General features: G+C 54.7%; 2 protein-coding genes across 3 annotated transcripts; one reads left to right on the top strand and one right to left on the bottom strand.

Moving 5' to 3' along the window:
• Nucleotides 1-2567: 2567 nt before the first annotated feature.
• Nucleotides 2568-10818, bottom strand: RGR (retinal G protein coupled receptor). Of its 2 annotated transcripts, XM_012764714.3 has the most exons (7): nucleotides 10703-10818; nucleotides 8970-9126; nucleotides 7839-7960; nucleotides 6213-6366; nucleotides 4737-4854; nucleotides 3528-3641; nucleotides 2568-3059 (listed from the first exon to the last, which is right to left on the bottom strand). In XM_012764714.3, the coding sequence occupies exons 1-7, from the start codon at nucleotides 10779-10781 to the stop codon at nucleotides 2928-2930; spliced, it is 876 nt and encodes a 291-aa protein (XP_012620168.2). In that variant the 5' UTR covers nucleotides 10782-10818; the 3' UTR covers nucleotides 2568-2927. The 2 variants fall into 2 exon arrangements, with proteins under 2 accessions (XP_012620168.2, XP_075866505.1); XM_076010390.1 differs by having other exon boundaries at nucleotides 2978-3641.
• A 1895-nt stretch (nucleotides 10819-12713) lies between these two features.
• Nucleotides 12714-23136, top strand: LRIT1 (leucine rich repeat, Ig-like and transmembrane domains 1). The gene is made up of 4 exons (XM_012764715.3): nucleotides 12714-12918; nucleotides 16577-17043; nucleotides 19325-19630; nucleotides 21225-23136. The coding sequence occupies exons 1-4, from the start codon at nucleotides 12797-12799 to the stop codon at nucleotides 22199-22201; spliced, it is 1872 nt and encodes a 623-aa protein (XP_012620169.1). The 5' UTR covers nucleotides 12714-12796; the 3' UTR covers nucleotides 22202-23136.
• The last annotated feature ends 675 nt before the right edge of the window (nucleotides 23137-23811 follow it).

The following is a 23811-nucleotide window of genomic DNA, read 5'->3' as shown; positions in this document are numbered from 1 at the left end:
GGAGAGAGCACAGTGGTGCCAGTGATGGATAGTGTGGGCCGGGGACCTTGTTGGCATGTCCCCACCCCCAAAAAACGCATTGTATCTGGGGCAAGCAGGACACCGTGCCTACTAGGTGGCATTACAGGGACACATAAGGGACTTTGCTCCCCAGGAGCAGGGGTAGGGGTGGGGGGAGGCGGAGAGTGAGGGTGGAGGGGAGAAACTTTCACCAAGATCAGAGGAATGGTAGCAGCTAAGGAGGTAGAAGTAAGTTCTTTCTTTACATATGTTTTTCTTTTCTTTTCTTGCCTTTTTTTTTTTTTTTTTTGTTTTTTGTTTTTTTGAGACAGAGTCTCACTTTGTTGCCTGGGCTAGAGTGCTGTGGTGTCAGCCTAGCTCACAGCAACCTCAAACTCCTGGGCACAAGTGATCCTTCTGCCTCAGCCTCCTGAGTAGCTGGGGCTACAGGCATGCGCCACCATGCCTGGCTAATTTTTTCTATTTTTAGTAGAGACAGGGTCTTGTTCTTGCTCAGGTTGGTCTCAAATTCCTGAGCTCCAGGGATCCCCCCACCTCAGCCTCCCAGGCTGCTAGATCTACAGGCCTGAGCCACTGCACCAGGCCAACATATGTTTTCTGATTGCAGAAGTGATACATGTTCACTGTGGAAAATTAGCAGAAGTTCGAGGGCTGTGACTCTACCCTGGAGGTGGGCAGAGCAAAGACAGCATTAGGCACCTGGTGGCTGGGGTGTAACTTCTGTCGGGTCCTGGCTGCATGCTAGGGGGGGCCGGGCTTTGATTCTCGTGAGCTCAGTGACCATGCTGAGGGCCCGCAGGGAGGTGGGCTTGAGACTGGACTCAGCCAGCTCTGTCATCCTCTTCCCCCCCGAGGCAGCTGAGTTGCTGCAAGGAAGGCCGTGGGGTTGCCACAGGGCTGGAGGGACGGAGGGCAGACAGTGTCTGTCCGCAGGGGACCAAGATCCCAAAAGTGCCCGGGGACATGGGCAGAAAAGCCCGACGCTGATGAGGCTCTGTAAGCCCATTCTGGGGGTGGAATTTGGGGGTGCGGGCAGACTTGGGGCTCCTGAAGTGAGTCACCTAAAATGGGCCTTTGCTCATTTATGGCTGGGCACTGCTTCAGCCCTCCCATCTCCTGGCAAGCCAGTCAGGCAGAGATGCCGGAGCCCCCCCCACTCCAGGAAGCCCAGGGGGGGCAGGGCCTGAGGTTAGGGCGTCCCTGACCACAGCCTGGCCCTCCTGCTCCTCCCTGCCTCCCCTCTGAGTGCAGGTGAGGACACCGATGCGTTTGGCCTTTCCTTCTTCACTGGGACACCAGGGATGGCTCCTAGACAGGGCTGACACCAGCCACTCTTGCCTTCCACTCCTCCTCTCTTTGAGCTTGGAGGTCACTTCCCTTCCCTTCTCCCGGTGTTCCCCCTTCTCCCTTAGCGAGTTAGTGTCTCTAATGATGGAGTGAGGGCGGATCCCGAGTAAAAGACCTTTTGAGGATTGATGGGGCAAAGTCAGCATCTCTGGACGCTGGACCCCTGGCTTTCTGGTCACCCGCTCAGCCTGTGTGCGAGCCCAGCGCTGGCTCAGGCACCAGGGGTTCCCTGCCCCTCCGAAACGCCAGGACAACGGGACAATGAAAAGGCTGCCTCCTTCCCCACTCCTCCTGCTTTTACAAATGACAGAACAGACCCCTGCTTTGTGAGAACATCTTGTGAGCTCTGCAAGTGTGGCCTGATTTTCTGCATCTGCAAAACTGAGAGGCAGGTCCTGGTCCATGGCAGCCCGGGATGCCATTTACACTACACCCCTCACCTGCAGCCCAGGGACTTGTCCCTTCCTCCCTCCCTCATATCCATGGGATGGGGCCCTCTCCCCAGCCTCCACAGAGCCTGGGCCAGGCCCTTCCACTGGCAGACTTCCCTCGTGGGCCTGGGCTGCCAACCCGCCCACCTCCCTCTAGGGCCACAGGTCCCACCTAGGACCGTGCACCTGCCACACACCTGGCCCCCACGTGCTGACTCTGTGGGAGCTGCAGTTGTACATCCAGGGATGGGACCCCTGCATCAGTGTCACAACCCTGAGGTCCAGGGGATCTGCAGGGAACACGTGTACTACAGCTGACAGAGGAGCACGTGTCCCGGGCAAAGGCAGAGCCACCCTGAGCTCTGCAAACTGCCACCACGGAGGAGGAAGGCAGGCTGCTGGAGCCTCAGCTTCCGACATCTGGAGTTTTAAATAAAGTGTCCTGATTTTCAAATGTTGGCCACTAATCCCAAAACATTTTTAAGCAATGTGCAGGCCAAGTCCCACATAGCCTGGGGCGTGCTGGTGACTAACGCTCAGTGAGCACTGAACACGACAGGTAATGTTCTGGTCCTTTCTGTGTGATCAAGTCACCATTACTGTCATGTCACCTCACAAGCTGCGAGGCGATGCACAGGTGGAGTAAGTCGCTGGCACCAGACCATGATTTCATAAGTGCTGTTTGAACGCCGGCAGCCTGGGTCTAGTTCCTACAAGTAAACCCTGGGGCTTTGACCCCTTCCTACGTGAGACCGAGTCCCTGAAGGGTATGGCCAAGTCTTAGCTAATGGCTGTTTTAATGAATATTTTCTACGTGCTTGGTGAGTGCGTGTTATCTCATTCAAGCCTCACAACACCCCTGTGAAGTCCGCATTAACATCCTTACATTACAGGTTAGAACGTTAAGGAGGGACTTAGCCCAGGTCTCCCAGCCCCCATGCAGACGGCTGGTTCCAAAGCTCCAGCTCTTCTCATGCAGCCTGGGGCCTCTGAGTCTTGTGTCCAGCCCGGGGCCAGGCACAGCGGGGCCACTGGGGATGGGTGCGTGTCTGGGGCTTGGCTTCGGAGGCTCCTGGGCAGGCATGCTGGGGCCGCCCCCGGCGTGGGGCTCAGTCCAGGGCGGCAGGCTCACTTGGCTCGGTCCTGCTCGCTCCTCTGCGGCGAGAGGCACTGCCAGATTCCCCTGCACACCGTCTCGCTGCCCAGGGCATAGTTGATGGCGTTGATCGTGGGCACCGTTTTGGCAATGAGGGCAGGCACCTGTCGTGGCAGAAAAGTGCAGGAAAGAAGCTTCAAAGCCACTGCTTCTCTCCCTGCTCCCTAGAGGTGACCCGAGCCCCCTCCCCCTGCAGCTGCTAATCATTTGGTTCTGCAGCCTCTGCGCCACCCCTGACCGGGTGGTGCGAGCTGTGCGCTGGCTCGTGGAGCCCCGTGGAAGCACACTCCCATCCGGAGCCACATGCTCCCGTCTGGGCACCGATCTCAGCCTCTGGTCACCGCGTGTGCATGTGCACCACCTGGCGGGCTGCCCCTGTCATTGCACATGAGGCTTAGGCAATGTCCAGCAGCAGCCTGGTGTGGCCCAGGAGCGTGAAGGGACAACCTAATTCTCTGTGCATTGTGAGTGCTCAAAGGAAGAAAGGGGCTGACACGGAGGCTGTAAATCCAGAGAGAGAGATGAGGAGAGACAGAGAGGGTTCTAGCTTTGGCTACTGGAGGCATCAGTACCATCTGCAGTTTGGGGGAGATGGAGGTCACGTCGGCGACCGTTGCGTACAGATACAGGAGGGCATAGGGGCCCCAGCCGAGCAGCAGCGTCCTGGCCGGCAGAGTGGTGTTCACCTGCGGAGAAATCGGCACAGGAGGCGTCAGCTTGCTCCAGGTGGCCTGCAGCCCCCCACAGCTGGGAACCGGCTGCAGGGAGGGGCGGGGCCTGCAGGAACTTGGGACCAGAGGAGCCGCCCTGCTGTTAAGGCCCTGTGCCCCTAAGCTTGTTATTTAAGCTGAGTTGACCTCAGTTGCCTTTTCTGTAAACTCAGAAATGGCCATGACGGCTTATTGTGAAGTGATGTTTTCCCTGGACAAATGTGCTTGCAGGTGTGAATTTTTATGTTGGGGGTCTCAGGCGGGCCCAGGGAGTGGGTGACGCCCTGGCACCACCCAGGGCCACAAGGGGGTGCACAGTGTGGTTTGGCTTCAGCTCTGCTATGGTTACCAGGTGTGTGGCTTTTGCTGAGTCGCTCAGCTAACCCCGCTCAGCCTCAATTTTCTAGTCTGTGACACAGGGTAATAAAACCTCCTTCCTCAGAGCGTGGTTGCAAAGATGAAATGACAATGCACATAAAGGAATATTAATATCTGGTTTTGTTCTAATCTTTGCTGCTTGTTATGACTCATTTGCTAGAGGATGTCTAGGTGACAAAGTTAAAAGAAAATTATGGTTAGGAAATATTAATGTAGAAATTCAAAAATGGCCAGGATGGTTTATTTTGAAGTATTGCTTTTCTTGGACAAATGTGCTTGCAGGTATGATTTTTTTATGTTGTGGGTAATGGTCTGAGACTGTGATTAAACTAAACATCTAAAGGTAATTTAAAAGTAGCATTTAAAAGCCTGTAATTTTGTGCCAAATCTCAATGCCTGCGGAAGAATGAAGTGCAACAGTACAGACCATGCCCAGCAGGCAGCCCTCGCTCTCGGGTTGCAGGGTCTGGGTAAACCTGAGCAGTCCTGACCCGGCTGCCCAGGCCTGGTGATCCAAGCAAGGGGAGGGCGGTTTCCAGGCCTAACATCCTGTGCTGCACACTGGGTAGATTTTCCTCCTGATCACTGAAAACACAGAAAACCCCTGGTTGCTGTCTGTCACAGTGTTCATGTTCCCTGGTGTCCCCGAGAGGGACCGAGAAATCTCTGCTGCTCCCGGAGGCAGGTCCTTACCTGCAGATGGCCGCTCTTCTTGAGTTTCTGCTCCATGAGCTGGTAGGACGTGTGCGTGATGAAGAGGGGGATGAGGAAGTTGAAGAAGGCCATGGTGAAGAGAAAACTGGTGACATTTCTACAACAGGGGGTTAGAAGAATGAGGCTGGCTCTCAGGATGGTCAGCTGCCCCCATAGGCCCACCGGCCTGCTCTGGATGGCCAGATGTGGGGAGCCACCCCCGTCAGACACGTGCTCAGAGTGTGTTTGCTCCTGGGTCCTGGGTGAACTCCCTTTAGGAGCCAGGGAGCTACGAGGTCCTCCTAGAGCTGCCTTTGGGAGCCGGGGGCTGAGAGAAGGAAGAGGCCTCCTTCAAGCTCAAGTGCTCAGCCCTGCTCTCTGGTTTGCCCCACAAAGAATGGGACTCTTTAGATTGGGACATGTGTTCACCCAGTGGTGGGGATGTCAGTGGACCTACAGGAAGGAACTTTCAAGGAATGTTTTAGGAACAGGGATTTGAAAGGAACCTGCAGAGGACAAGGAAATTGGATACTGTGTCACTGAAGGAGGGACCACAGAAGAGTCTGGGATCCCAGAAATCAGTCACAGGGAGGCAGGAGGGCTGGCAGGAACAGGTGCGAGTGACAGGGAGGCAGATTCCCATTTTGTGAAGGGAAGACCCGTCACCTTGGAGCTGTCTACTGAAGAGGGGTGGGAGGAAGGGCTACCACAGGGATTGGGTGGACCCCGGCTGGGGACTGCACTGCAGGGACACTTGAACCAGGCCCAGGGAACTCGAGTCGGCTTCACCTGGGAAGCCTGCCATGAGGACAGATGCTTCGTGAGGAAACACCTTGGGTAAAGCAGGTAAATGCAATATGGAAGCAAGGGGGGCTGGAGCCCATGACCACTCCTCAAGGAAGCCCCCAGAAGGTCTGCTTAAGCCCCGGTCTTCCTGGAGCCACCTGGATGGGACAGTACCAGAACATGGGCCCCCATGGGGATGGGGATCTTCCTGCCTTCAGTGCTATCTCTCCAGGGATTGGCTCACGGAGTCGATTTCCATGCCAGGGAGCCCCTCCCAATGCAAAGACCTTAATGTTCTTTGAATCTATTGTACTGCGGGCCTGCATCCCTCTGGGAATGGATGAGGTCAGAGCCGGGACAGCTGACTGTGCTGAAGATGGCAAAGGGATGGCGGGGCTCCGTGACTGCTGTGACCAACACAGGCCAAGGCTCATCATATGATGGCTCCTCTTGGGCTCAACTCTGGGCCCCAATTTGCATACAATTCCCATCACTCGGCCAGTCTTCAGAACAGGCTTTTCCCAGTCCCACTGTCAACCCAGTGGTGGGTATCATGACCAAGGTGTTGAGATTCTCTGGCAAACAGTGACATTCCCCATTTGGATTTTCAGCTGGGGAACCCTTTCTATGGGGGGGTCAAAGCCAAGACTCTTGTGGAAAGGAGCCTCAAAGCTGCTCTTCCCACCTCACCTGTCCCCTCTGGAGTAGTCCAAGGTGCAGCATGTCCCCAGTGGCTCGTAGTTATAGTGGCCCCAACCCAGGAGGGGCAGGGCTGCCCAGAAGGCAGAAGACAGCCACACAAACAGCACCAGAGAGATGGCCGTGCTCCATGCCAGCGGGCTGCCTGTGTGGGACAGAGGAGGAAGAGGAGGTTGTGATGAAGAGGTCACGTGGCAGAGTGAAAAAGAATGGACTTCAGGGTCACGAAGAGCATCCCTAAATCCCAGCTCTATGCTTAATGGCTGGGCCTCAGTGTTCTCTCCCACAGTATGATAATCTCTGCCTTAGAGTATTGTTATGAAGAATAAAAGAAGAAGAAGAATGGAAGGTGCAGGTCTCTGAGCAGACACTATTCCATCTTCTCCAGAGGACAGAGAGAGGAGGGGGTGGCGAAGAGGCAGATGTGTTTCCCAAGGCCAAGGTTAGGGAAGAGGCATGGGCGGGGGTGCAGGTGAGAGTGGTAGGGGAGGGAGGTGGAAGTCTGGACTGTCCACCATCCTTGGCTCTTGCTCAGAAGTGGGCCACTGTCTCTGCTCCCAGGAGACATCTGAGAAGCCTTGACTTGGGCTTGGGGCCCCACCTCCATGCCAGTGGCAGAGTCTGAGTCCCAGAAGCCTCTTTTGGTGTGATCCAGCCCCACCAGCCTGACCTCCTCTGTCCCCTCCCCATACGCCCTCCCTGCTGCTGCATGTGACAGTGGCCAGGACAGGTCTGTGGATTCCAAAGGGGCCACGCCCAGGGCTTGAGGCCGTGCTGGCCACGGACCCCCAGCAGCCCCCATGCTGGACAAATCCATCACTCAGGACTTGGAAGCGTCCAGGCCATGCCCAATTACAGCTCTGCCCTCTCTACCTGTGCAACCCTGGGCAAGTTCCTTAACTTCTCTGTGCCTCTGCAACCCAGGCAGCAAGCTGGGGATTTGCTGTGAGACTTAGCTGAGCCACAGCTCCCTGAAGCATGTTTACACGCCCCTGGAGGAGCGCTGGATCCTAGACAATCTCTGGATGAACATGTTTTTATTTTGATGTATATTAAACTGATAAGAACATTAAACCTGTGATAGCACAGATATTGTTTCGAATGAAAGTAAAGCAGGTGTTTAAGTTTTTGCAAGTAAGTCACTTTTAAGAAAAGAATATCAAGTAAAAACAGAGCAGGTGGTACACTGGTGGTACACAGCCAGTTATGAGGATGGTGCTTGGGACTGCAGCTTGGGAAATCTAGACCTGGACCAGTCTCCGAATCCCCAGCAGAGGCCCCGTGGGAGTGGGAGGTGCCAGGGCCCATGCCCAGCTGCACACATTCACACGGCCTTTCTGCCCCCAGAAGTGCCCGTCTGCAAGGGCATTTTCTGAATCCATGACCTCATTTGATTTTCAAAACAAAACTGAGGTTGGTTATTAAAATCATCTCACAGAGGAAGAGACTAAGAGAGGATTCCGGACTTGCCCGACTGTCTGGACTGCAAGAGGCAGTCCCGATAGGGCCCCTGCCACTCATGCCACCCGTGCTCCCTGCACTGAGCAGCCCTTGTCCCTACCACCCCCGCCCGCCCCTTATCCTCCCCACGTGCCACCGGGGCAGCCGGAGACATACGGGTGCAGTAGTGGTGATAGCGCCCCCAGGCGATGGCCGCGCTGCTGCAGATGCTGGCCAGCACCGTCACGCAGCCCTGGAAGCCGTGAGCCTGGCAGCCATCCGAGCCGTAGGGCCAGCGCCTGTGGGAGACACGGGGCACCAGTGACCCTTTCCCTCTGTCCCTCCCGCCTCCCACGACTGCCCAGCACAGCTTGGCGGGCGTGTTCCTGAACGTTGTCCCCAGCCCTCCAGAGAGGGCCTTACTGTCTGTGTTTTTCCTATGAGGAAACTGAGGCCTTAGAGCTCAAGTCACCGGGCAGAGGTGTGGAGCCAACACACCCTCTGCAGGTTTATCGACTCTGACAGCGACTGTCACTGGGCCGAAGGATCTCTCTGAGAGATCGGATGCCTCTGTTGCAGAACAGCTCATGCCTTCACTCTACAGGTGGGGAAACTGAGGCTCAAATAGGAGAAGGTCCCAAAGCCAATGTCACACAGCAGGTGAAGGCACAGGCGGAGGGCAGAACCCAGGTCCCCCAGCTCTCAGCTACATGGGCCAAGTAAAGGTCAAAGCTTCAGTTCATTGTGGCAGAGGAATCCTCGCTGACTCAGACCCCTAGGCTGCCCAGCCCTGAGCACTCACACCCGGGGGGCTCCAGCCTCCATAGGCAGCACCCCCAAACCAGAATGGAATGTTCAGTCTGCTTCAGAAAACAATCGTATAAACATTCCCAGGCCGAGCTGGAAGACCCTGGCTTGGACACCAGTCCAAATCCTGTTTGCTTTCACAAACACTTATTCAGGGCACCCTGCCAAGCATTGCTTTCAGTTATTTACAAATAATAAAAGTCAATACTTCTACCCACCCCTATGAGTGAGGCAATAATATTCAATTTACAAAAGAGGCTCAGAATGAGAAATGACGAAGCCACGTCTCAAACCCAGGCCGCCTGGTTACAGCCTGCCATCTCTTTGTCTCCCAGAAATTGGCCATGGTTCTTTAGGGTAATCTGGAGTTGGGATTTAGCCTAGTTTGGTGGGTCCCCTCTGCCCTTGGTCAGTTTTCTATAGTTTGGAAGAACCCTCAGGCCTGGCTGCCCAGCGCCCAGAGGCGCGGCCCCAGGCAGGGCCCGGGAAGGAGGCTGGTACCGGAGGAGGCTGGACGTGGCTGCGATGAGGGCGTTCAGGCTGATCCCGCTGTCCGCGAGGGCCAAGCTCAGCACCAGCAGGTGGCTGGGAGTGCGCAGCGCCGGGGTCTTGCAGAAAGAGAAGATGGTCAGGCCATTGAGGCTGAGACCGGAGAGAGCTGAAAGGAAGGGCGGGGCTGGCATTGGGGCCACTGAGGCCCAGCGGGGATGGAAATAGGACTGGGAGGCGAGTGCAGCCTCAGCACCCTCCCAGACCACCAAGGAGGAAGATCCCCACATGCAGCACGTTCATGCTATTAGCAGTCACCACCAGGGACACCCGCCAAGCACTTGTCACACACCAGGCTCCACGACATGGCTTCATCTCATTCATCCTTCACTCGGATACTCTCTTCCATTGACCGCCGGGATCCTGAGTCTCAGAGATGCTAGCTAACTTGCCTAAGTACACAGCTAGTAAGTGGTGGAGTTGGAACTCGAACTCAGGTCTTTTGCTGGAGGAGGCAAGATGCCTCCTCCAAGGGCTGAGGAGCAATGGTGGGAGAGCCTCAGAGAGGAGGAATTGATATTAGAGCTGGGAGCCGCCTGGCAAGCCAGGCAGGAGGTGAACTTGAGGGGAGAGTTCTCAGGAGGCAGAGAGTCCCGTCCTTAAATTTCATCTTGGTCACTCACTTGCTGCCCTTCAAGCCCTCTGAGCCTCAGCTTCCCCCATCCAAGGTGAGGGACAGGAAGGAATCCTGCCTTCAAAACTGTAAGTGTTTACTTGGAGGACAGTGCATGGAAGAGCATTCCAGAAAGGGACTAGCATGTGCAAATACATAAAGTGGTAAAATTTCATGGCATGTTTGAGGACCTGGAAGGGTGCTAGATTGTAGGGCTCTCAGAAAACAGAGAAACAGGCTGGGATCACCAGACAATTGTGTCCAGGGCCTAGAGGACCAGGCTAGTGGCTACCGTCCCCTCTCCACTGTCAGTTCTTAGGTGAGAAAATGCGCTGGTTACTGCTCTGATCTGCTGTGAACAAGGGCTGTGTCCCCTCCAGTCCAGCTTGGGCCGGCTCCGCTCCAGGATCGACACTGCCTCTAGCTCCAGCCACAGTGAGCCCTTGGGGATTCCAGGTTGAGGCAGGCCCCTCAGGGACCCAAGCACCCCGAGAGGGGAAATGTTAGGGTCACGGTGGAAGCAGTGGTGGGGCTGCAGAGGATGGCAGTGGATGAACTTAAATGTCCCTGGTGTCTGTCTAGGCTGGCACTTTGTACCCACTTTCCCACTCGCGACCACCCGTGTGGAATGTCAAGGCATTTGGAGGTAGGAAGCGAAAGGGACTTGGTTACAATCACACAAGAGCAGGTGGCAGAGTTGTCTGTCTCCAGAGCCTTTCGGGGGCCTGATCTTACACGAGGTTCTTATCAGGATTTCCAGGGAGTGGATTAAATTTTCTCCCAGCCGGAAGGATATAAAAAACCTCAAAGCCTGCTTCTTGGTCATCTCCTGGGCAGATGTCCCCCTCTCAAAGTCCCTCCCTCCCTGGCTTTGCCTGGCTTCTCTGTCTTGGCTCCCAGCTGGCGTGCAGCCGTCGGAAGACCCTCTGGGTCCAGGCACCGAGGAGCAGGCAACCAAGGGGACCTGACACCCTGCTGGGTTTGGGGACCTCTTCTTGCCGGCTGCACAGCGGCGGCTTGGGTCCTGAGAACCCACTGGGCCCCTGCTGCACCCCAGGTCCTCCTGGCTCACCTTCCACCAGCAGCACGGTCCCCACAGCCAGCACCTCGAGCTCCCTGAAGCCGGTGGGCAGGGTGCCGGGCTCTGCCATCCTCACTGTCCCTCCCCGTGGCCCAGCTGTCTCTGGCTTCCCACAGCCAGGCCCCTCCCTTTTAAAGGGCCATCCCGCGTGAGGGCACATGCGGGTTATTATGCTAGACGTTGGGCTCCTTCTTGCTGTCTGCCCCCGCTCTAACTGATCCTCTTGGCCCCAGCAGAAGGAACCCCTTCACCGTTGGACAGTGCAGCCTTTGTGAAGCCAGGATGGAGCTGTCTCATTCATTCCAGCCCCGCTGCGCGGGATTAAGCTTGGGGAATCCAAATGGTGTGTGGCTGGGAGCCGAATTGGAAGAGAGTTGCATAACCAAGGGAGGGGAGCCAAAGGACAGATTTGAGCCGCAGCTGTTCCTGAGACTTGGAGAGGGGCCAGGCCCTTCCTTGTTTGTAGCGCTGACAAGCTGAGCGCCTGTGTGCATGTGCGTGCATGTGTGTGTGCGTGCGCCCATGGGCTCACATGCGTGTGCTCACAAGCACTGGGAAAAGGATGAGGTTTGGGAAGTTACCTGCTGTCAGAGGAGAAACCCCAACTGGGACTAGAGACTGGGGTTCTGGATCTGAATCTGCCACTAACTAGCTAGGTGCCCTGAAGTGGGACCATTGGGCTTTTCCCAGGCTCCCCCTTTGCAATGTTAAGTGTCTGTTGCCCATAGCCTGTCTAGGTCCTAGTTAGAAGAATGCACTGTGGATATAGATGTCAGGGTGCATGTCCTGTCTCCCACAGAGCACTTGAGCCAGACAAGCACAGAAAGTCTCCCAGGACACTGGCTTGGAATAGAGAGCTGCTCTCTTTGGTAAGTGGCCCCTGGCCCCAGGCTAAGAGCTTTGGCTTCTCCAAATGACCTCTTGGAACGCTGGCGCATTATACACTGTTATGTGCTGGCTCGAGGTAAAATATAAATCGGGAAACACTGATCTAGGGCAACTTAACTCATTATCACGTGAAGAAGCCAAGCCCCAGAGCACTACTGGCAATACAGCTAATGTTTATTGAGGCCAGGCACTGTGCTAAACAATCTTCTAACAAGTCTACAAACAACCCCATGAATTAGATATCATTATCCATTTCAGAGGAGAAAACTGAGGCTAAGAGCAGTTATGAACCACCAGCCTGAGGTCATGCAGTGATCCATGGATGGAGCTGGAACCAAAGCCCCAACACCCCTGGGCTCCGAGCACTTGTCATTGGCATCTTGTAATTCACTCTGGGGGAGCAACTCATTCTATGTCCTGCCTTCCCTAGTTTCTATCTGAGTTTGTTGGTTAATACGTATGTCAGTCCTTCTTCCATGCCTGCAAGATCGCCAAAGATGGGAAGCAGGACAGAGCGGGAACAGAGGGTAGAGTTCAGCTAGGTGAGGACAGAAGGAGGAAGAGGCAGAGGTGAGGGAATGGACACGCCGGTCGCTGGGTTGGGGAGGAGGAAGAACAGGTGGGGAGCATTGGGAGAACCCTATTGGCTGGACTGGAAGAGAGTAAGGGATGAACACCAACAGCAACTGGAAGCCAGTGTTGTTAGAACAGGCCTGGCACAGAGCTGGGCATCTTAGGTGTGCGCTGGGGCCTGGGTATCTCCCTAGGTCATATCTCACTGGTCTAGACCTGCCCAGGCCCAGGGGCATGAGGGACTGGGGCCATGAAGCCAGATTGCAACGCCCAGCACCTATTCCCAAAGGCCTTTATTAGAAGCCAGGTTCTGTCTCCATCTTCCCTGAGCCCAGGCACCCCAGGGGGGTCTGTGCTGTCCACAGCCTGGTTGGCGTGGGGTGCTCTGACTACAGAAGAGGCCCCCCTCCCCCTCAGGACCGGGTGATTCAGGAAGCAATAAGCCGCTGAGTGCTGTGGCTGGGACTCCCCTCTAATCCCCGGCCTGTCCGTGTTTATCCCGTGGCCTCAGGGGCGGGTGTCGGGGGCCGATGAGCAAGTGGGCTGCTGCTGGGCTTGCTGGGCTGGCAGGACGGAGCAGTCCAGGGACAGGCCCCTGCCCGGACCAGAAAGGAGCGGGGAGCCATGAGGCTGGCAGTGGGCATGCTCTGGCTCTTGGCCCTTGGGTGGCCCCCCCAGGCCCGGGGCTCCTGCCCATCTCTGTGCAGCTGCAGCCTCCATATTCTGGGCGATGGCAGCAAGGCCAGGTACGGCACCGGGTATGCAGGGTGGGTGGCTCAGCCCCCTTCGAGTTTCCAGCTAGGCTGGGTTGGGAGGGGGTGGAGGTGGGGCCCTCAGACAGAGGCTGGGTGAGATCCCAGGGTCCTGTGGGGGTGGTCCTCGCTGCATTCTCTCCCAGCAAGCAAGGGGATGGCTCTGTCCAAGAGGTAGCAGGCACCTTTACACATGGGGCGGGGGTGGGGCACAGGTGTGCCAGTTCCAGGAAGTCCTTCCTGAGTCCTCTTCCAGGCTCCCAGTTGAGAGGCGTCCTCCCCAAAGACCTCTTTCTTTTCCTCTCCTTGCTTCCTGCCGTTCCGTCTTCCTGTCCCTTCTTTCCTGTCCCACCTTCCAGCCCCTTCTTTCCCAGGCCTCTTCCATTCTCCTTCCTGGCCTCCCAGGGATACCTAGTCACACTGCAGGTGTTTCCTGCCACCCCTTCATGATGGGACACCTGCCTCCTCTCGCTCCTCCCCTGTGGGTCTCCTCTGGCCACCCTGGGAGCCTCAGCCCCGACCCCTTTCCACGGGCGCTCCGAAAGGCCAGGAGTGACCACCCTGTGGCAGGTGTGCCCTCTCCACCCCAGCCTCCTCCTGACTTCCACCCAGCCTCCGTCTGCTCCCTCAGAACACCTCCATCCTCTGCTGCTCCTTTTCCACGGGGCCAGCCAAGGCCCTGTGCTTTGTGGACCCTTGCTCTTCCTCTACGGTGCATCTTCTTCTTCTCTTCAGCTGTCTTTAAACCATCTCTTCTCCATCTTCGTCAGCTTATCCATTTATGACCTCTGCGTTTCCCATCTTGCTCAGAGATTTTGGCCCCTGGCTCATCGTCTTTCCTATCATCTTTCCAACCTTCTGGAATTTCATCCTTTCTTTCTCCCTTGTCTTAGATAACTGGTGGGAGCCACTGATGGTCTCTGACCAGGGGAACAATGTTACCAGGGCTACCCTTCCAGTGGTCTGGGCAATGGGTGTCGAGTTGGCTGGATGATTAGGGGACCAGAGGATGGAGAGGGGACCACCAGGAAAGGACACCCTGTGTGGTTTGAGGAAGAGGAAGGGCTCCACTTGGGCCAAGTGTCTGAGGCTCCAACCCGGATGGAAGGCAAGGAGCCTCTCCCCAGGGGAAGCCAGGCTGAGCCCTGAGCAGGCTGGGAAATAGCCCATGGCCAAGGGAAGTGTGACTAAGAGCCTTCCCCACGACCCACAGAGAGCACAGGGCTCAAAGTCACCCAGCATCACTGACGGAACTGGTCCTGCAACCCAGGCGCTCTGATTCCATTTCCAGAACTCTTCCCATCTGTCATGCTGCTGTGAGTCAGGAACAAGGGAGAGTTCCAGGCAGTAGAGTCAGTGTTAGGATGGAAGATGAAATTCCAATGGCAGTTTCAAAGGCCTCTATCAGTCAGTGGCCGTTTCCTTCTCTGGAGTCCGAGCTTTTACAACTGGTTCTACCTGCCCGACTGTCCCATGGCCGATGTGCACCAGCCCATCTGCATGGAGTGTCCTGTGAGGGAAATGAAGCCATGAAAGACTGCAAGGGACCCTGAGGTCCCAGTGGCCAGGGCCACAGACTGTGTATTAAACCAAGGCTTCCTTCTGCATCTCAGATGCCTTCCTCAGACCCCAGCCAGGGCCTCTCAGGGAGCCCAGCCTTTACGTCGGAGCAGCCTGGGCAACCTGCCCGCCTCCACATTCCCCAGTCATGAACAGAGTGTGTGTACCCTTGGGAGAGCCCAGGGTACCTGGACAGATGTGTCCCCATCCTCTTTGTGCCCAGTTTGCCCCAAGAGGAGGAGTTGTGCTGTAGATTTGCACTGAGCTCTTCTTTTTCTCTTTTAGAGGCAGGGTCTCACTTTGTCACCCTGGTTGGAATGCAGTGGCACAATCATAGCTCACTGCAGCCTCAAACTCCTGAGCTCAAATGATCCTCCTGCCTCAGCCTCCCAAGTAGCTGAGACTACAGGCATGTGCCACTATACCCAGCTAATTTAAAAATATATAGTTTTAGAGGCAGAGTCTTGCTATGTTGCCCAGGCTGGTCTCAAACTACTGGCCTCAAGTGATCCTTCCACCCCAGCCTCCCTAGTAGCTGGGATTACAGGCTTGAACCACCACAGCATGGTGGATTCTTATTGGTTTCCCTTAATACCTCTCCTGACCATTTTCTCTCCCATCCAAGATGTGTTTTCCCATCAACTCCCTTCTTCCCACCTATATCCACACCTTCCTCCCTGCAACACCCAAATTGCATTATTAGCCAAAAATATCATTGCTTTAAGTGCTCTTCCTGAGCTAGATTACAAGCTGTACAGGGACAGGGGCTGTGAGTCTGACTCTCTTCTAAATCTCCCGTCACTTAGTAGGATTTCCATGTATATGTGAGCAACATGAGCGGGTGGGAATGTCTGTGCCGGTCGTGGGCACTGTTTAGAAGGAAAAACAAGCCAGCCCAGCCGCCTTTAAGTAGAGCGTGTGAGTGAAGAAGAGCCATGACAGTGGGGGGTGGGGTTGTCATCAGGAAGGCCCGATGTGACCAGTATGCCGTGTTATTCCAAGAGAACAACCTCCCTTAACAAAACAAAACTCGACCAACCCCTGTCCCCCGCAGTGTGAGCAGAGGAGCCCTCCACTCCGGATGAAACCGAGGCTGCGCAAGGGCTTGTCCTTGGTGCCCAGCCTGCAGGCTTTACTTCCTGGGAATTGTCCCCTTTCCATCTTACCTTATAGGAGCCTGTGGCTGACATTGGTGCCACAAAACACAGCCCTGTAGTGTCGGTTCCTCGGGGCAGGGGCTGCCTCCTGTTATCTCGCTGTCCTTAGCTTTAGTCTCAAACTTAGCAGAACAAGGTTTCAGAAGTCACGGTTTGGGCAGAAGGAGCTGACACGGCCTTACTCAATCTACTCGCAGGGCTGAGATGCAGAATTTACCGCAGTGATCAGCAGCCCTGGGCTTGTTTGGGACGACAGGCAGCATGCTGGGCTTGTAGGTACATTATCGCATTTAAACCCATAACTGCTCCGTGAGGTGGGGTCTTTTATGATGGCAGAACTGAGGAAAAGAGAGGTTCCTTAATGTAGTCTAGGACACACAGCCAGCCAGCAAGGAGCCCGGATGTGGACCCAGCTGGGTGGCTGCCAAGTCCCAGCTTTCACGCACCTTGGTCATCTCACAGCCCCTCAGGGTCAGGAGAGACTTGGGCTGCTCCCAGTTTCGATGCCCCTGGTATGTTTTTTAAAAATATGATGAAAAGCCAAAACAGTTACAAAAATTGAGGTGTAATTTAACAAACACTTTTAGCACATATGCGGCGTGCCAGTGCACAAGGCGAAGGCAGGCTTTATTACTGCTGCTCACTGTCCCTGCACTGCAGCCGCTGTGGGCTGTCGTGGCCCTAACGGCTGTGACAGCAAGTGTGGGTCTCGCAGGCCAGTGAGACCGCATGGCTCTCCTGGGACGCTTGTGACTCCCAAAGGGAAAAAGCGAGGCTGTTTGTTCCCCACCCGTCCCCAGAGCCTCCCAGGGCTTGGGGCCCGGTGTTGGTGTCCCGTGGAAACAGGCAGACCCGGAGGCCTCGTGACGGGAGGTGGCGGTGGGCGACCCCGGCCCGGGGACCCTGGCTCAACTATCCCCCATTTCTGTGACCAGGACGGTGCTGTGCAACGACCCCGACATGACCCTGCCCCCCGCGTCCATCCCCCCGGACACCTCCAGACTGCGCCTGGAGCGGACGGCCATTCGCAAGGTGCCCGGCGAGGCCTTCCGGTCGCTGGGCCGCCTGGAGCAGCTGTGGCTGCCTCACAACGCCCTGGGCGAGCTCAGCGCGCTCGTGCTGCGGGGCCTGCGCCGCCTGCGGGAGCTGCGGCTGCCCGGGAACCGCCTGGCCGCCTTCCCCTGGGCGGCGCTCAGGGACGCCCCCCAGCTGCGGCTGCTGGACCTGCAGGCCAACCGCCTGGCGGCCGTGCCGCCCGAGGCCGCGCGCTTCCTGGGCAACCTCACCTTCCTCGACCTCTCCAGCAACCAGCTGCTGAGGCTCCCGCAGGAGCTGCTGGGCACCTGGGCTCACCTGAAGACGGGCCTCTTCGTCCCCGGCCACCCCACCAGACTGGTCCTAGGTAAGAGGCGGCATCCTTTCCCTGGGGTCGTAGGCAAGTTACCCAGCCCCTCTGCGGTTCCATCCTTTGTCTGGAAAAGCGACACCATACCCGCTTTCCCGCCTGTGTGAAAACCGAGTGAGATCCACGGGAGTGGCAGGTTTAGAGCTCGAGCCCCAAGCCAGACTGTGGCAGCTCAAATCCCAGTGTGATGGAAGTCTTCTGGGTCATACTACTGGGTCACACCGGAGAAGGTACCCTGAGACTCAATTTCCCTGCTCAGGTCGAATGGGTTGGCACACACGCCAGCTGGCGCTGTATTTCGCGGATTCTCTCCCGTTCATAACAAACCAATGGCTTACCGGGGGAACCAGATCCCCCTCTCCTGCCCAAGGCACCTGCCTGACTGAGGAGGACAGATGGAGGCATAATGCACTCTGGATAATTAATTTGAATTATGCAACTCATCCACAAGTATATGTAAACATTTAAAACCTCACAGAAAGTGCTAAAGGCCCTCTTGTCCTCTCTTCCTATTCCAAACCCTCCCCCAAAGGTAGATACTCTTATACATGTTTGCAAATCTTTTTAGATATATTTACATATGCATACATGTATACACACATACATACATGCACACAGAAAAGTTTTGTGTGTTTTACATAAGATTTTGTCATATGCATTAAACAGTAACTTTTTGACCCAACAATATATCTTGGAGATCTTTCTAAATGACTACAAATGGATCAAGTTCATTTGTTTAAACTACTGTACAATATTCCATAGTATACTATGTTTATAGGCTAAACATAATCATACTATAGTATATCTAGCCATTGCCCCCATTAGTGGACTTTTAGATTGTTCCCATTATTTTGTTAAAACCTATGATGCCACAGAGAAAGAACATTCTTGGCAATGCAGCCTTGTGCACACGTACAAATGTTTTTCTAGGATAGGAGTGGAGAAGTGGAATTGCTAGGTCACAGAGTGTGCATATTAGACATTTAAAAATCAATCTGGTAGTTTCTAAAGTGGGGGAGGCAATTCTCACTCCACCCAGTAGATGTGTAAGACCACAAATTCATATTTTTCATCCACCAAGTATTTTTCAGTGTGTTCCAATTCTAAGGTGCTGCGGAAACAGCAGAGAACAAAATAGATGAAAATCTATTTACTTATGGAGCTAACAACTAAAATGGCCAAAATGTTTAACTTTTGCAATCTGACAGGTGAAAATTTCACTGTCCCATAACTTTCCTTTTTGCATTGATTCTTTTCGACCCTGTTGTGATAAAATGACAGCCAGGTAGCTCACCACCAGAGCTGGGCACTGATGAGTCTTGGGTAGCTGATGTATCATTAAATGCATTTAACCAGTGACACAAGGCCACAGCCACTGGTAAGATGGGGTGAAGGGGAGGTGGGAGAAGCAACTGGCACCCTGAGTTAGTGCTCAAAGGGACCTGGGAGTCATGAATCAGGTCTGAATTAATTCTCCCCAACTCTTTGACATTCCCCCTTCCAAATATATGCATGTAAATGTACAAGATGCCATTTATTATTAGACTATCAAATTTAATAACTGTCTTTGGAGGATGAAAGGGACATCACATCAAATGCATTTATCTCGCATTTCAGAAATGTAAGCCTATAAAAAGGAATTGTGCCTTAGAATTGAGACATGCATGGTACCACTCTCTCTTTATAAGGTCCCTTGACAGGGTGGGTGCAGCGACCTGCTTTTAGCTCTATAAAAATGTTCAATTTTAGAATAAAAAGGCTGGGGATATACCCTAGGATTTGATTTTTTTGCCTCTTCACTCCATTATTTATCCCCATTTGAGCCTATGTCAAAGGGACTATGGCTCAGAGCAGCCACCTTCATTGCTGGGGTGATGCTGAAGGTGTCACTTGTCCTAGGAGGATGGGGATCAGGGGGCCAGCGAAGCAGTTCTAGAATTGGATTTTGGCGTATTGTAATTATTGCAGAAATATCGCCTGGCCAGCGGCCTGAAAAGTTCAGTCTGAGAATGGCAAAAGTAATTGCCAATTTTGTCAGTATGCTGTATGGCCTACCCAGTGCTTAGTATGATTTATCTTTGTTTATGCTTATAGCAACCCTGAAGGGGAATTAATGTTGTCATTCAAGATGAAGAATCAGATTTCAGTCGTAAAGCCAGCAAGGGCCAGGGGCCGGCGCTGCAGACTCTGAGCTGAGGACCTGCCTTGTCCTCCCTGAGGAAGAGGAGTGGGCCTGCTGATCTATCTGAATATCTTGTCTTCTCTGTCACCCCTGCAGGGCTGCAGGACAACCCCTGGGTGTGTGACTGCCGACTCTATGACCTGGTCCATTTCCTGGATGGCTGGGCCCCAAACTTGGCCTTCATTGAGAGCCGGGTGAGGTGTGGCAGTCCACGCAGCCTGGCCGGAGTGGCCTTCAGCCAGCTGGAACTGAGGAAGTGCCAGGGCCCGGAGCTCCGTCCGGGGGCGGCCAGCGTCAAGTCCTCTTTGGGCAGCACCGTGCTGCTACGCTGTGGAGCCACCGGGGTCCCTGGGCCTGAGATGAGCTGGAGGAGGGCCAGTGGCAGCCCCTTCAACGGCACAGGTGTGTGAGTGACAGGGATGCTGCACCGAGACCCAGATGGGGGCAGGCAGGGTGTCCCAGTGCGGAGTGGGCGGGCCAGAGGACGCTGTCTGAGCAAGGCTGGGCTCCCGTCTGTCCGAGTGGGCTGGGACAGGATCTGCCCAGGGACAGGGGATGGGGGCAGCAGGTTCAGTGATGCCGATGGCTCTCACCCTGTCTTGTCATTTCCACCAGCCACTGTATCAGAGACTCCGGCCCGTTCTGAGAGGAGCAAAAAGCTGACTTTTTGGTAGAAGACACCCTCTTAGTGTATTTAATATTTATAGTAAGATTCCCAGTTCTTGGCTGGGCGCAGTGGCTCACACCTGTAATCCTAGCATTCTGGGAGGCTGAGGCAGGCGGATTGCTCCAGGTCAGGAGTTCGAAACCAGCCTGAGCAAGAGCAAGACCCATCTCTACTATAAATAGAAAGAAATTAGCTGGACAACTAAAAATATATAGAAAAAAATAGCCGGGCATGGTGGTGCATGCCTGTAGTCCCAGCTATTCAGGAGGCTGAGGCAGCAGGATTCTTGAGCCCAGGAGTTTGAGGTTGCTGTGAGCTAGGCTGACGCCACGGCACTCACTCTAGCCTGGGCAACAAGCGAGACTCTGTCTCAAAAAAAAAAAAAAAAAAAAAATCCCAGTTGTAAATATTAAGCCAGACTCACCTGGAGTAATTAATGATAAGAATTACCATCTATTGAGCTCCTGGAGTGAGTCTAGCACTGCACTAAGTGTTTTATGCTCACAATGTCATTGAACTTTTAAGAGCAGCCTGATTATCCTTCTTATTCTGTACATAAGTAAACTGAGGCTCTGGGAGGCTCAATGCATGGACTCATCATACAGCCCATACAATGCAGCTGACCACACGGTGTGCGCTCTTTCTGCGACGCTGTGTGGGGGGAGACGGCTTGTCTCTGTCGTGGCAGGGGTGGGGGTCGTTTGCAGGAGTCCTGGCCATCCACAGGCAGAAAGAAAGTTGAGGAGGAATGACAGAAAAGAGGAGGATTTCTTAGCACTGGACCTCCTATCCCTCCCAGTTTTCTTTTGTGTCTCTCTCAACAAGGTTGGTGATCGCTGCTCTAGGGCAGTGGGTTTGAAATCAGTTTGTAAGCACAATGTATGAGGGACTCCACTACGTAAAACAGGAGGGTGAAGACGCTCTAGCTGCAGCAGCAGAGGGGCCGGGCAGGGTGGCAGGGCGTGTCCAGCTGGCCTTGGCCCCACGTTCACCCAGATCCACCTTTCCCCAGTGCACCTGCCTGCCGCCCTGAGGCGTCACCTCTGCAGAGCTCCAGGGCCCCGGTGAACACAATTTAAACATGTCAGATTTGGAAGGGATCTCACTCTTAGCTTCTGCCTCAGTCCGGGGCTCCAGGGGCTCCCCAAATTTGAGCTCAAGGTAATCGTGATCCCCTTGGCTGGTCTAAGAAAAGTCGAATGAGTTTTCTCAGGGTGACAGGGTCTTCAGTAGGGCGTTCGCAGCCCAGCGGCTGTGAACTTGGCCCTGGAAGGGAGCATGGGGCAGATGGGCTCGTTCATTCTCCCACTTGTGCCTCTTTTCTCCCAGTGCGCCAGGAAGTCTCCAGTGACGGCACGAGCTGGAGCCTGCTGGGCCTGCCTGCGGTGACCTACCCCGACTCCGGAGACTACGTCTGCCAGGCCAAGAACTTCCTGGGGGCCTCCGAGGCTGTCATCTCCCTGATTGTCACTGACCCCCAGACTTCCCCAGAGCACAGCGGGAGCCCAGGGATGCTGTGGGCAAGGACAGGCGAGGGGGCAGAAGCTGCTGTCCTCAACAACAAGCTGGTGGCCAGGCATGTGCCCCATATCCCGGAACCTGCTGTCCTGGCCACCGGGCCCTCCGTGCCCAGCGTGAAGGAGGAACTGAGCCTCCAGCACCTCCAGATGGGTGCGCTGGGAGAGCCCTCCGCCGGGCAGGCGGAACCCCAGGAGGCCCGCTTGGTGAGGTCGCTCAAGGTGGTGGGGGACACTTACCACAGCGTGTCCTTGGTGTGGAAGGCCCCCCAGGCCAAAAACACAACTGCCTTCAGCGTGCTCTATGCCGTCTTTGGGCAGCGCAACATGCGGCGGGTGGTCGTGCAGCCTGGGAAGACCAGCGTCACCATCCATGGGCTGGTGCCCAAGACTAAGTACGTGGCATGTGTCTGCGTGCGGGGCCTGGTGCCCCGGAAGGAGCAGTGCGTCATCTTCTCGACCAACGAGGTGGTGGACGCCGAGGGCACCCAGCGGCTCATCAACGTGGTGGTGATCAGCGTGGCCGCGGTCATCGCCGTGCCGCTCACGCTGCTGGTCTGCTGCGGTGCGCTCCAGAGACGTTGCCGCAAGTGCCGCACCAGGGGCTCCAGCGAGGCCACGGGCACCTATGTCAACCTGGAGAGGCTGGGCCACAGCGATGACGGCTTGGAGGAGCTGTCCCGGCACAGCCTCAGCGAGGCCGACAGGCTCCTCTCGGCCCGTTCCAGCCTGGACTCTCAGGCCTTGGGGGGCAGGGGGGGCAGACGGATGAACGAGTACTTCTGCTGAGGGGCGAGCTCCTGCCACTCGCACACCCGCCCCGTCCACTCTCCTTTGACTCTCACACATCCACTGTGACACCTGAATACATGCTCACCCACTCTTATCCGCCTGGGTACCTGCTTACTCAGACACTCACAAGCACAGCGGCAGCAGCTAATGCTTATTAAGCACCTACTATGTGCCAGGAAGTGTTGTAAGTGCTTAGTATGCATTAGCTCATTGAATTATTATAGCAACCATTTGCAGCAGGCAGCACTGTTCTCTCCATTTTCCTGGGGGGACTAAGTCCCTTGCCCATATCAGTCAATTTTTGCTCTGTTAACAAATAAAAGCAAAATCTCAGTGGTATCCAATGACAAACACTTATTTTCACATTCACAGGTCTGAGGGTTGAGTGAGGTGGTTCTGCCCTGTGTCTCATTTGGAGCCCAGGCTGGAGAGAGCAGTGGCTTCTTTCCTGGTGAGGTCACACGGTATCAGAGGCATGAGCAAAATCATGCAATGCGTCTTAAGTTCTCAGTTCAGAATTGGAGCACTACCACTTCTGACCATATTCTATCTGCCAAAGCAAGTCTCATGGCCAAACGCAATTTTAATGGGCCAAGTAAGGACACTTCCTCCATGAAGGTGAGGGTGGGGAAAGGCAGATTTGCTGAACAGCAATCTCATCTACCGTATTGCCCACAGTTACGTAGCTAGACAACGGTAGCTCTGGAATTTGGACCAGGCAGTTGGGCTCCATGGTCAATGGTCCTTCCCACCCTCCTATGCTGTATCTTGATTACATGTGTGCTAACTCGTAGTCACTCACACACACACACTCTCTATGCATTAGTCATATTTGTGGTCACTCATTTTCACTAACACACACAGATATATACACCCCACACTTGTACACACTGTTCCCAGTGGATTCTAACATTTGTTCTCTGGGTGCTATTCTGCCCAGGGACAATCATTTGATTTCCAATAAATTCTAGAGTTTTGGATGATGCCCAAGAGATCACTGCTCATTTGCTTTCAGAATGTCCGACTGGAGGGATCTGAGAGACCCTCTCCCACCCAAAGCTGTGAGCTGGCACACAGCTCACCTCTGCCCCTGCATAGCAGCCTTTGTGATTCTCACCGAAACTTATCTGGTTTCCCGAGGGCGTCTCGAAGCCTTCCTGGTTGCTCAGCGAGCAGCTTCAAAGGAGGATTTCTGTTCAGTTTTTCTTAAAGCTGGGAAACCACTGAGACGCTTGTTGTCTCTGTGCACTGGAGTGGATCTGGGTTGTCAACGTTCTCAACAGAAGGTGCAAGTTGTTTCTTGTTAACAGAGCTGAGCTCTGGTGAGGGGAACATCCAGGGTGCCTGTGCCAAGCTTTTAGGTAACAACTGAGGGAATTTGGGGACAGCAAATGATCCAAGAAAATTATTTGTCTAGTATCATGCAAAAGACTCCAAATCATGGTGAATATTTTCTAGATATAAACCAGTGTGGTGCCATGATTTCTAAAATCACTCCCCTCACATTTACAAAAGCCTTAGCATATATTAATATTTCCCCCAGTCTCCTCACATTGGATACTCATGACACCTGCTGTGGAGGCTGGGCTATTTGATTTTACAGATGA

Source organism: Microcebus murinus, chromosome 14 (assembly GCF_040939455.1).
Source record: "Microcebus murinus isolate Inina chromosome 14, M.murinus_Inina_mat1.0, whole genome shotgun sequence".
In the NCBI taxonomy this organism is placed as follows: domain Eukaryota; kingdom Metazoa; phylum Chordata; class Mammalia; order Primates; family Cheirogaleidae; genus Microcebus; species Microcebus murinus.
Note: the sequence above shows the minus strand (reverse complement) of the source record. Positions and strands in the feature narration are given on the sequence as shown.

Excerpts from the sequence above, each read along its gene's own strand:
- RGR (XM_076010390.1), bottom strand. The coding sequence starts at position 10,781 with ATGGCAGAGCCCGGCACCCTGCCCACCGGCTTCAGGGAGCTCGAGGTG. Across the intron at positions 9,127-10,702 it reads GACCGTGCTGCTGGTGGAAG|CTCTCTCCGGTCTCAGCCTC; the intron begins GTGAGCCAGGAG and ends CCTTCCTTTCAG. Across the intron at positions 4,855-6,212 it reads GACTACTCCAGAGGGGACAG|AAATGTCACCAGTTTTCTCT; the intron begins GTGAGGTGGGAA and ends CCCCTGTTGTAG.
- LRIT1 (XM_012764715.3), top strand. The coding sequence starts at position 12,797 with ATGAGGCTGGCAGTGGGCATGCTCTGGCTCTTGGCCCTTGGGTGGCCC. Across the intron at positions 17,044-19,324 it reads CCCCACCAGACTGGTCCTAG|GGCTGCAGGACAACCCCTGG; the intron begins GTAAGAGGCGGC and ends TCACCCCTGCAG. Across the intron at positions 19,631-21,224 it reads CAGCCCCTTCAACGGCACAG|TGCGCCAGGAAGTCTCCAGT; the intron begins GTGTGTGAGTGA and ends CTTTTCTCCCAG.